We start from the raw sequence: 12,961 nt of genomic DNA, 5'->3' as shown, positions 1-12,961 counted from the left end.
CTGTGGAGGGGCTTGTAAGACCTAGAGCATAGGGGCTCAGTTAAGCCAGGCTGACTCCTGCCCACCAGCAATGGTGAGATAACAAATAAAAAGTTTGCTGATCCCTGCATCCCTTCAAAGAAATTGGCATATGAAGCCGAATTCCAGTTTGGGAGTCTCCTGGATGATCTTATATGCCAATCAGAGTCATAAAATCACATGCTATGGTCTCTCCAGGGACCAATGGCCCAGAAACTTCTGTTCAAGCCCAGCACTCCCACTCCAGGGAAGGAGACCCACCACCAGGCCGCAGCTCTCAAACCCCTCTGTGTTTAGTTAACTTTAGTATCATGATTTTAGCTAAAAATAAGTCCAGTCATGCCTTGATTGTACTTCGCATGTTCCCAAACCTGTACTCATTAAAACACAATTCTTGGTTTGTCAGGTAATCTTATCCATTTGAAATCTTCTTAATCTCATTTTTACAGATAAAATATAATTTATGTTAGTCTAAAACTAATACTGTTTCATTTTCCAATATATGAATACTAAATTATATGAACCAAAACCATATGACCATAGGAATCATAGGAAAGTTACGTGCGAAAATTTAGTTGGTGATATGCTATTTTTATCAAAACGTTCAATGACCACAAAGGATGAGAAATTATGTTCCAGTATTTGGTGGTGCTGAAAGCAGAATCCTTCAAAATCAATGCCTGAAAACACCACAGATTACATGTCTTGTCAAAAGCGAGAAAACACAACTGAATAATGGAGGATCTCACATTATCATCATAAATGTACATCTTCTAGCCAAAAATGTTTGATTTGAATCCAGTAAGCTTTAATATATAACCTCCAGTTAATAGGAAATGCCAGGGAATAGAAGAATGAGCTAAATGTCACTATGAGGAAGCAGCCAGACAAATACAGAAGCTGGAACTTTCTACAGGTCAACTGGCCCAGCTTCTTCAACATGTCAATGAAAAAGAGGAATTGTACTACAATAAATAATACTTAAGGAACCAGATATAATGCAACAAACATAATGCATAGTCCTGGATTGGATTCTGTTTTGCAAACCAAGAGTAAAGTACATCTTTGAAGGTCAATTGGGAAAATGTGAATATGAGCTTGAAATTAGGATAATGAAAAATTACTGCAGTGAAAATAGAGACTCCACTTTTAAAGGGTGCACACAAAATCCCACCTGCTCCAGGACCCAGGGCAGAAGCAGTAATTTGAAAGGAGCCTGGGTCAGACACACTTGCTGATTTTGTAGAGTCTCCCCGAGAAGCAGGAGGCAACTGGAGCTCACCCTAGGGACAAAGACACTGGTGGCAGCCATTTTTGGGAGCTTGCTCTACCATGTGGACACTGGTGTCAGCAAGTACCATTCTGCCCATCAACAGATGAATGTATAAAGAAGATGTGACACACACACACACACACACAAACAGGAATATTACTCATAAAAAAGAATGTAATTTCACCATTTGCAACAACACAGATGAACCTGGAGGGTATTATTTGCAAAGTGACTGACAAGCGATTAATCTCCAAAACATACAAACAGCTCATGCAACTCTATGTCAAAAAAACAAACAACTCGAGCGCGGTGGAATGGTCAGCTGAGTCTCCCGGTTGCGTCTGGGAAGAGTCAGCGTGAGGCCGCGGTGTGAGGGCTCCAGGGACGGCGGAGGCGACCGCCGCTGGCTGGGGCTCGGGGCCTAAGACCCGAGCGTCGACACCACCCGCGCGCTCCACTGAGTGCCTGGGGCCGCCGCCAAGCACAGACCATGTTCATGGTGTGCCTGACTTCCCAGCTGCTCAGGGCTGTTCCCTGGGCAGGTTGTAGTGGGCCTTGGCCTGTCTGCGAGGTGTTGGGCAGGCATGCCTGCAGGCCTCGCTACAGCATGCAACCAATAGGCCCAAGTGGGGTTGCCTCCCTCCCTGACAGGCGGGTCCACATGGAGCTTGAGGAGATGCTGGTCCCCAGGAAGATGTCCATCAGCCCCCTGGTGAGCTGGCTGACCGTTCGCTACCTCCTGCCCAGACTGGATGCTGGGGCCCCAGGGACTGTGTCTCCAGCCCAAGTCTATGAGTGTCCACCCAGCCAGGTGGGGGAAGGGGTCGAGCAGGGGGGTAAAGAGGTCTGGGACGCACCCCAGATACAGTCCAAAAACGTGCTCAAGATCCGCCGGCAGAAGATGAATCATCACAAGTACCGCAAGCTGGTCAAGAGGACCTGGTTCCTGCGGCAGAAAGTCAGGGAGGGACGCCTGAAACGGAAGCAGATGAGGTTCGAGAGAGACCTGAGGCACATCTGGCGGAAGGCGGGCCTGAAGGAAGTCCCCGCAGGCTGGCAGACCCCCAAGCTCTACCTGAAGGGCAAATGAGTCTCGTGTCTCCCTCCCCCAGCCCTGTTACTGCTGATGAGCCACCGTAATAAATATTTGGAGAACTTAGCCATCAAAAAAACAAACAAACAAACAAAAAAACGAAACAAACAACCCAATCAAGAAATGGGCAGAAGATCTAAATAGACATTTCTCCAAAGAAGACACACAGATGGCCAAAAGGCACATGAAAAGATGCTCAACATCACTAATTATCCGAGAAATGCAAATCAAAACTACAATGAGGTATCACCTTGCACTGGTCAGAATGGCCATCATCAAAAACTCTACAAACAATAAATGCTGGAGAGGGTGTGGAAAAAAGGGAACCCTCCTACACTGCTGGTGGGAATGTAAAATGGTACAACCACTATGGAGAACAGTATGGAAGTTCCTTAAAAAACTAAAAATAGAACTACCATATGATCCAGCAATCCCACTCCTGGGCATATATCTGGACAAAACCATAATTTGAAAAGATACATTCACCCGAATGTTTACTACAGCACTATTTACAATATCCAAGACATGAATGCAACCTAAATATCCATCAACAGAGGAATGGATAAAAAAGATGTGGTACATATATACAATAGAATATTACTCAGCCATAAAAAAGAACAAAATAATGCCATCTGCAGCAACATGGATGGACCCAGAGATTATCATACTAAGTGAAGTAAGTCAGACATAGAAAGTCAAATATCATATGATATCACTCATATGTGGAATCTAATTTTTAAAAAATGATATAAATGAACTTATTTACAAAACAGAAACAGACTCACAGATTTCAAAAACAAACTCATGGTTACCAAAGGGGAAACGTGGGAGGGAGGGATAAATTAGGAGCTTGGGATTAACATACACACACTACTATATATAAAATAGATAACCAACAAGGACGTAATGTATAGCACAGGGAACTCTACTAAATATTTTGTAATAACCTATATTCATTCTTTTTCAGATTATTTTTCTGTATATGTATATGTATAACTGAACCATTTTGCTATACATCTGAAATTAACACACCATTGTAAATCAACTACACTCCAATAAAATTTTTAAAAATTTTTAAAAGAAGATGTGATACACACACACACACACGGGAATACTATTCAGCCATTAAAGAAAAATGAACTTTTGCCATTTTCAACAACATAGATGAACCTGGAGGGTATTATGCTTAGTGAAATAAAGTCAGAGAAAGACAGATACTGTATGTTATCACTTATACATGGAATTAAAAAAATAAAACAAACTAATGAATATAACAGAACAGAAACAGACTCACAGATATAGAGAACAAACTAGTGGTTACCAGTGGGAAGAGGGAAGGGGGAGGGGCAGATTAGGGGTAGGGGATAAAGAGGTACAATCTACTATGTAAAAAATAAATAAGCGGGCCTTCCCTGGTGGCACAGTGGTTAAGAATCCGCCTGCCAATGCAGGGGACACGGGTTTGAGCCCTGGTCCAGGATGATCCCACATGCTGTGGAGCAACTAAGCCCGTGAGTCACAACTACTGAGCCTACGAGCCGCAACTACTGAAGCCCACACGCCTAGAGCCCGTGCTCCGCAACAAGAGAAGCCACCACAATGAGAAGCCCACGCGCTGAAACGAAGACTAGCCCCCACTCACAACTAGAGAAAGCCCGAGCGCAGCAACAAAGACCCAACGCAGCCAAAAATAAATAAATCAATCAATAAAATTATTTTAAATAAATAAATAAATAAATAAGCTATAAGGATATATTATACAGCATAGGAAATACAGCCAATATTTTATAATAACTTTCAATGGAATATAATCTAAAAAATTTTGAATCACTATGTGTACACTTAAAACTAATGTAATATTGTAAATCAATTATACCTCAATAAAAAAATAAGTTAAAACAAAATCTCCAAGGCAATGAATAGTAAGTGCTAAGTCAGTGATAATGAGCTCAGAAAATGAAGCAATCACTGCTAGAATGGTGAGGGAAGTCTTCACGAAGGAGCTGAACTGCCAACTGGTCCTGGAAAAATGGGCAGAATTTGGATAAGCAGAAACTGCCCATTCTTTAACCCATCCGTCTGCCTAAAAGTGACAGGTCTATATGGAGGACAGCCTGGCTAGGCCATGAGATACTGAGACCAAAAGCCCCCCCAAATAAGCAAGCAAGCAAGCAAGCAAGCAAACAAACAAACCTCCCTTTAAACCCTAATCAGCTGTTCCTCGTTTTTGTCATGGCTCATGCCCAGCGTGACCCCAGAGCCACACCAGGAAGAGGAGCATTGATTTATTCTGTCCTCATTTTCCTAAAAGATTCCCTCTTCCTGGCTTCTGAGAATGGAATGTTTTGCCTCTGAGAAAGGAATATTCTAACACAGGTATGTGTGGGCCTTCGTATACATGTAATGGATTGAAGGGAAAGTATGGTGGAAGGAATTTTATTTTGAGACTGTCAAGGCAGCAGATACAAAATGCCCTTTGCAAACTGCATAGGGTTCTACCACTTTCATGAATGCACACACTCCAGTCTTCTTTCTTTTTGTGTTTTGATCTGACTCAGTCATTCATATATTCAATAGACGTTTGATAAGCACCTATCATGTGCCTGGCACACAAAGTTACAGACACAAATACAAAAGAAACTGTAAACAAACGCTGAACTCTAGTTAATGGTATACATCCTAAAGTATTAAGGAGTAAAGTATACTGATGTCTCCAACTTCCTTTGAAATGCATCAGAAAATAAGATAAAGTGATGGATAACTTGATGCCTTGCCTGTAGCTGGTAGTCAGTTCTCAATAAATGTTTGCTGAATTTGTGAAAACCAAAACTAGAAAAATTTAAACAGAGTAGATTCTAAGTTCATATCTGGAAGCATATTCTATCTGTGAAATCTGTTCAAGTCTAAAGTTTTTGATCCTCTGGGAAATAGGACACCTAGAGACAAACTGGAATTTGTTATGTCCAGACTGTGGATCACTCAGGTGCTGTGGGAAGCAGCAGAGGCAAAAAAGAACTCATGGGACTTCCCTGGTGGTGTAGTGGTTAAGAACTCTCCTGCCAATGCAGGGGACACGGGTTCAATCCCTGGTCCGGGAAGATCCCACATGCCACAGAGCAACTAAGCCCGTGCGCCACAACTACTGAGCCTGCACTCTAGAACCCACAAGCCACAACTAGAGCCTGCACACCACAACTACTGAAGCCTGCGCACCCTAGAGCCCATGCTCCACAACAAGACAAGCCACTGCAATGAGAAGCCTGTGCACTACAACGAAGAGTAGCTCCCGCTCGCCCCAACTAGAGAAAGCCCGCATGCAGCAACAAAGACCCAATGCGGCCAAAAATAAATAAATTAAAAAAAAGACACTCGAAAAGATGTATGCACTTCCACGTTCACTGCAGCATATTTACAACAGCTAAGATATGGAAACGACCTAAGTGTCCACTGATGAATAAGCAGATAAAGAAAATATGGTGTACATATATACAATGGGATATTATTCAACCATAAAAATAATGAAGTCTTGCCATCTGCAACAACATGTATAGACGTAGAGGGAATCTGCTAAGTGAAATAAGTCAGACAAAGAAAGACAAATACCATATGATCTCACTTATATGTGGAATCTAAAAAAAGCAAAACCAAAACCAAAAATATACCCAAGCTCATAGATACAGAGAACAGATTGGTAGTTGCCAGAGGCAAGGGTGGGTGAAACAGGTGAAGGAGGTCAAAAGGTACAAATTTCCAGTTATAAAATAAGTCATGGGGATGTAATATACAGCATGTTGACTATAGTTAATAAAAGTTTTTATAAGGAAAAAATTTTCTAACTATGTATGGTCACAGATGTTAACCAGATTTACTGTGGCTATCATTTTACAATATATACAAGTATCAAGTTATTATGTTGTACAACTGAAACTAATATAATGTTATGTGTCAATTATACCTCAATTAAAAAAAAAAAAGTGAAGTGGAGAGAGCAGACATCCTTGCCTTGTTCCTAACCTCAGGAGTCTTTTGCCATTTAAGTACGTTACCTGTAGGTTTTTTGTAAATGACCCTTATCAAAAAGTTCTCTTCGATTCCTAGCCTGCTGAGAGTTTTCATCAGGAATGGATGTTGGATTTGGTCAAATGCTTTGTGTCTGAGATAATCATATGGTCTTTCTCTTTTAGTATGTTAATAGCTGAATTATATTAATTAATATTTGAAGGTTAAATCAACCCTAAATTCCTAGGATAAACCTCACTTATTTTTAATTTATTTAGACTTTTACGGCCCATAATATGGTCTATCTTGGTAAGATGTGTACTTGAAAATAATGTACATCCTGCTATTGTTAGGTGGAGTATTCTATCAAGTCTAAGTCTAATCAGACCTGGTTGATAGTTGGTTCAAGTCTCCTATATCCTTATTTTCTGTTTACTTGTTCTATCAGTAATTGAGAGAGATAAACTGAATTGTGAATTTGTCTGTTTTTGCTTTCAGTCCTATCACTTTTTGCTTCATGTATTTTGAAACTCTGTTATTAAAGGCATAAACATTTAGGACTGTTATGTTCTCTTGAGTGACCTCTTCACCATTATGAAATGGGCTTCTCTATTGCTGGTAATATTCTTTGCTCTGGAATGTACTTTATTTTATTACATTATTTGATATTAAATAATGTAGCCACTTCAGCTTTCTTTTGACTAGCAATAGTATGGTATAGTTTTTCCATCCTTTTATTTTTAACCTATTAGTGCCTTACTTTTTTATCCAATCAGACAGATTCTGCTTTTTAACTGCTGATGTTTTAACCATTTACATTTAATGTGACCTATTGATAAGTTTAGGTTTGAGTCTATCACCTCCTATTTGTTTTCTATTTGTACTATATGTTCTTCTATTTTTCCTCTCTTTCTGCCTTTAAAAAATTAATGAAATATTTTTATGATTCCATTTTATCTTGTTTGTTGGCTTACTAGCTGTAATTCTTTGTTTTATTATTTTAGTGATTGCTTTAGGGTATATGATATTCATTTTAACTTACCACAGTCTACCATTAAGTGTTATCCTTCCACTTCACATATAGTATAATAATTTTATAATAGCATACTTCCATTTCTCCCCTTCTGACCTTTAGGCTATTGTTAATGCATTTTATTTTTACAAATGTTATAAACCCCATAATACACTGTTATCATTTTTGTTTAAATAGTCAATTATGATTTAAAGACATTTCTATAATAAGAAAAAAACTGTATTTACATATAATTACCATTTCTAGCTCTCTCCGTTCTTCCGTGTAGATCCAGATTTCCACCTGGTATCATTTTCCCTTTTGCCTGAAAAACTTCTTTTAGCATTTTTTTTACAGTGTAAATCTGCTGATAAATTATTTTGTATATCTGAAAATGTCTTTCACCTTAACTTACAAAATATATTTTCACTGTGTGTAGAATTCTAGATTGAAAGATTTCTTTTCAGTTCTTTAAAGATGTGCTCCATTATATTCCCTCTTACATTATTTTTGATGAGAAATATGATGTCATTCATTTCTTTGTTCCTCTTTACGTACTGTGTCTTTTTCTCTGGTTGCTTTTAAGATTTTCCCTCTATCACCAGTTTTAAGCAATTTGATTATTGTGTGCCTTAGTGCATGTAGCAGTTGGGTCCAACCAGGAGAAAGAAATCACATAGTAGATTAAGAGGGGAAATTTAAGATGAATGGATAAAGAAGATGTGGCACATACATACAATGGAATATTACTCAGCCATAAAAAGAAACGAAATTGAGTTATTTGTAGTGAGGTGGATGGACCTAGAGTCTGTCATACAGAGTGAAGTAAGTCAGAAAGAGAAAAACAAATACCGTATGCTAACACATATATATGGAATCTAAAAAAAAAAAAAGGTCATGAAGAACCTAGGGGCAGGACGGGAATAAAGATGCAGACCTACTACAGAATGGACTTGAGGACATGGGGAGGGGGAATGGTAAGTTGGGACAAAGTGAGAGAGTGGTAGTGTATATATATGAACATATAAACACTACCAAATGTAAAATAGATAGCTAGTGGGAAGCAGCCGCATAGCACAGGGAGATCAGTTCAGTGCTTTGCCACCACCTAGAGTGGTGGGATAGGGAGAGGGGGAGGGAGGGAGACACAAGAGGGAAGACCTATGAGGATATATGTATAAGTATAGCTGATTCACTTTGTTATAAAGCAGAAACTAACACACCATTGTAAAGCAATTATACTCCAATAAAGATGTAAAAAAAAAAAAGAGGGAATTTAATATAAAGAGTTATTAACCATGATAAAAGAGTAACTAAAAGAAATAAGGAAACCCTATATGGTACACTATAGCTGAATGAGAATATCCATAAAGGACAGATGTGGAAGGGTTCAGACCTCATTGGGAGGAGGTATGGTATAGCCCCACTGGATAGCAGAGAAGTCTGCTAGTTTGACCAGGTCAGAGGTGGTCTGGAGTTCCCAGGCAAACAATAAGCTATACTGTGGAGTGCAGGTGGGGAGCAGGTAACTGGCAACCAATGACATGCAGGAGAGAGTCTGAGTGTTGATGGGGGAAGGAAACCTTCAGAGCACAGGGTCACATGGAGGTTCTAGTTTATATGTTCAAAGAGCTGAAGAAAGGACAAGGGTGCAAACATTGCAAAAAGACCATGTTGTGGAAGGCTACACCAGATGTCCTCACACTGACACCTCTGACCCCCAACCGGCACCAGAAACAGCAGGAGAGCTTCTTTCTCCTACAGTGTCCCTCTAGCACCAGAGCCCTGTATTAAGAAAGCTTAACATCACGCTAACTTTAAAGAATTCCTTTGTTTATCTCAGAGTGTGTACTGAGGGTGCATCTGGCGCTGAAAGGCAGTAAATTGTTAACTGACAGTGTAGTTTTCTTCATGTTTCTTTGTCTGGTGTTCCTTGAACTTCTCAGATCTGTGGGTTTATACTTTCCATCAAGTTTGGGTAATTTTCAGCAATTTCTTCAGATATTATTTCTGTACTTCTCTCTCTTTGGGGAATCCAATTACACTTGTATTAGGCCACTTGAAGTTGTCCTGCAGCTAACTGATGCTCTTTTCTTTTCCTTTTTGTGTTTCATCGTGGAGAATTTCTATTGCTATGCCTTCAAATTCCCTAATCTTTTCCTCTGCAATGTCTAATCTGCAATGAATCTTGTCAGTGTACTTTTCATCTCAGACATTGTAGTTTTCATTCCTAGAAGTTCTATTTGGATCTATTTTATATATTCTGTGTCTCTACTCAACTTCTGAACATACAGAGTACAAGTTATAATCACTCTCTTAATGTTCTTCTCTGCTAATTCTAATATCTGTGTCAGCTTTGGGTCAGTTTCAATGGATTGGTTTTCCTCTTTATGGATCATGTCTTCTTGCCTCTTTGTTATTCCTATAATTCTTTTTGAGCTTTGTTCTGGGAAACAGTTAAGTTACTTGGACATGGTTTGATCCTTTTGAATCTTGCTTTTAAGATTTGTTAGGCAGGTCCAGAGCAGTGCTCAGTCTAGAACTAATTATTCCCTACTACAAAGGCAAGACCTTCCTGAGTACTCTACCGAATGTCTAATGAATTATGAAATTTTCCTGTCTAGCTGGTGGTAACAGTGCCTGTTGCCATCACTGTGTGAGCCCTGGGCAACACTGCTTGTAATTTCTTCAAATTCCCAGTCTTGACTAGTTTGCTCATGTCTTGTGCTAATCAGTCTCTGCTGAGCATTCAAGAAAGAACTTCGCAGATCTCTGGTTCTCTCCATCTATCTTTTCTTTCTGATACTCTGTCCTATGAACTGTTGCTGCACTGGTCTCCCTAGACTCACAGCTCCATGTTAACTCAGGGAATCTACTGGGCTCTGCTCAGTTCCTGCTCCTGATGTCAGAGCCTGGAAACTCAAGGCAGGATGGGACGATTGTAGGGCTCATCTCTTTTGTTTGCCGTCCCTCAGGGATCACTATCCTTCATTGTTTGATGCCCAGTGTCCTGAAAACTATTGTTTCATATAGTTTCTTTTTGGTTTTTCTTAGGTAGGAAGGTAATCTGGTTCCTATTATTCCAGCTTGTCTGGAAGGAGAAGTTCCCAATATACTTTTATATATTTTTTATTGAAGTATAGTTGATTTACAATATTATATTAGTTTCAGGTGATTCAATGATTTTTACAGATTATACTCCATTAAAAGTTATTACAAGATAGGGCTTCCGTGGTGGCGCAGTGGTTGAGAATCTGCCTGCTAATGCAGGGGACACGGGTTCGAGCCCTGGTCTGGGAAGATGCCACATGCCACGGAGCAACTGGCCCATGAGCCACAACTACTGAGCCTGCACGTCTGCAGCCTGTGTCCCGCAACAAGAGAGGCTGCAACAGTGAAAGGCCCACGCACCGTGATGAAGAGTGGCCCCCACTTACCACAACTAGAGAAAGCCCTCACACAGAAACGAAGACCCAACACAGACAAAAATAAATAAATAAAAAAAAGTTATTACAAGATAATGGCTATAATTCACTGGGCTATACAATATATCCTTGTTGCTTATCTATTTTATACACAGTAGTTTATATCTTTTAATTCCATACCCCTGTATCTTGCCCCTCCCCTCTTCCCTCTCCTCAGTGGTAACCACTAGTTTAGTTTGCCTTCTATATCTGGGAGTCTGTTTCTGTTTTGCTATTTACATTCACTTGTTTTATTTTTTTAGAATCCACATATAATGATATCATACAGTATTTGTCTTTGTCTGACTTATTTCACTAAGTATAATATTCTCTAGGTCCATCCACATTGCTACAAATGGCAGAATTTCACTCTTTTTATGGCTGAGTAGTATTCCTCTGTGTGTGTGTGTGTGTGTGTGTGTGTGTGTGTGTGTGTGTGTGTGTGTGTACACCACATCTTCTTAAGCCAATTGTCTGTTGATGGGCGCTTGGGCTGTTCCCATGTCTTGGATATTGTAAATAGTGCTGCTGTAAACATTGGAGTCCATGTATCTTTTTGAATTAATGTTTTCATTTTTTTCTGAATATGTACCCACGAGTGGAACTGCTAGATCATATGATAGTTCTAATTTCAGTTTTCTGAGGAATTTCCATACTGCTTTCCATAGTGGATGCACCAATTTACATTCCCACCAACAGTGTATGAGGATTCCCTTTTCTCCACATCCCCGCCATTTGTTATTTGTAGACTTTTTCTTTTTTTACAAGAGATAGACTGACACCAAGCATTGTAAATGGATGACCACAACAAAAGCAACAATGATTGCAATTACCAAACACAAAACACACTCATACTATGTCATAATATTGACATTCAGTCCAGTAATCCTCCACTGTAACAGCTCCTTTACTTTGCAGTGAAAATTCATTTGTATATTCTTTGCCTCTGAGTCCTCGTGGGATTTTTTTTTTTATTCTAACAAAGTCACAAAAATTATAATCATCCTCATCAGTTCACTCAGTCCCATGTTATTTGTAGACTTTTTGATGATAGCCATTCTGACAGGTGTGAAGTGATATCTCATTGTTGTTTTGATTTGCATTTCTCTAATAATTAGCAATGTTGAGTATCTTCTCATGTGCCTATTCGCCATCTGTATGTGTTCTTTAGAAAAATGTCTATTCAGGTGTTCTGCCCATTTTTTGATTGGGTTCTTTGTGAGGTTTTTTTTTTTTGATACTGAGTTGTATGACCTGTTTATATATTTTGGATATTAACCCCTTATCAGTAATATTGTTTGCAAACATTTTCTCCCATTCAGTAGACTGTCAATGGTTTCCTTTGCTGTGCAGAAGCTTTTAAGTTTAATTAAGTCCCTTTGTTTATTTTTGCTTTTGTTTCTTTTGCCTTACCAGACAGATCTCAAAATATATTGTTACAATTTATGTCAAAGGATGTTTTGCCTATGTCCTCTTCCAGGAGTTTTAAGGCTCCAGGTCTTACATTTAGGTCTTTATCCATTTTTTTTTTAATATGGTGTGAGAAAATGTTCTAATTTCACTGTTTTACATGTAGCTGACCAGTTTTCCCAGCACCACTTATTGAAGAGTCTATCTTTCCCTCATTGTATATTCTTGCCTGCTCTGCTGTACATTAATTGACCATAGGTGCCTGGGTTTATTCCTGAGCTCTCTATTCTGTTCCACTGATCTATGTGTCTGGTTTTTTTTTTTTTTTTTGCCAGTACCAGGCCATTTTGATTATTGTAGCTTTGTAGTATAGTCTAAAGTCTTGGCGGGTGATACCTCCAGCTTTGCTCTTCTTTCCCAAGATTGCTTTGGCAACTCAGGGTCTTCTGTGGTTTCAAATAAATTTTAGGATTATTTGCTCTAGTTCTGTGAAAAATGTCATGGGTATTTTGATAGGAATTGCAATAAATCTGTAGATTGCTTTGGGCAGTATGGTCATTTTAACAATATTAATTCTCAAGTCTTTTAATCTTATTTGTTTTTTTCTCATGCTATTTTATTTTATTTTTAATTTTTATTGGGGTATAGTTGATTTACAATGTTGTGTTAGTTTCAGGTGTACAGCAAAGTGA

The 12,961-nt window shown here is 39.1% G+C and overlaps 2 protein-coding genes across 3 annotated transcripts in view; one reads left to right on the top strand and one right to left on the bottom strand.

The window, feature by feature from the left end:
* Positions 1–12,961, bottom strand: part of BICDL1 (BICD family like cargo adaptor 1) — a gene marked incomplete at its 5' end in the record, with an annotated part of 95,866 nt that overhangs the window by 48,750 nt on the left and 34,155 nt on the right. The window lies entirely within an intron of this gene.
* Positions 1,617–2,381, top strand: LOC309830751 (small ribosomal subunit protein mS38-like; the record flags this gene model as incomplete). Its single annotated transcript, XM_082667505.1, has 1 exon — positions 1,617–2,381. The coding sequence occupies exon 1, from the start codon at positions 1,782–1,784 to the stop codon at positions 2,379–2,381; it is 600 nt and encodes a 199-aa protein (XP_082523631.1). The 5' UTR covers positions 1,617–1,781.

This window comes from Grampus griseus (assembly GCF_964374135.1).
Source record: "Grampus griseus genome assembly, chromosome: 12".
NCBI lineage: Eukaryota > Metazoa > Chordata > Mammalia > Artiodactyla > Delphinidae > Grampus > Grampus griseus.
Note: the sequence above shows the minus strand (reverse complement) of the source record. Positions and strands in the feature narration are given on the sequence as shown.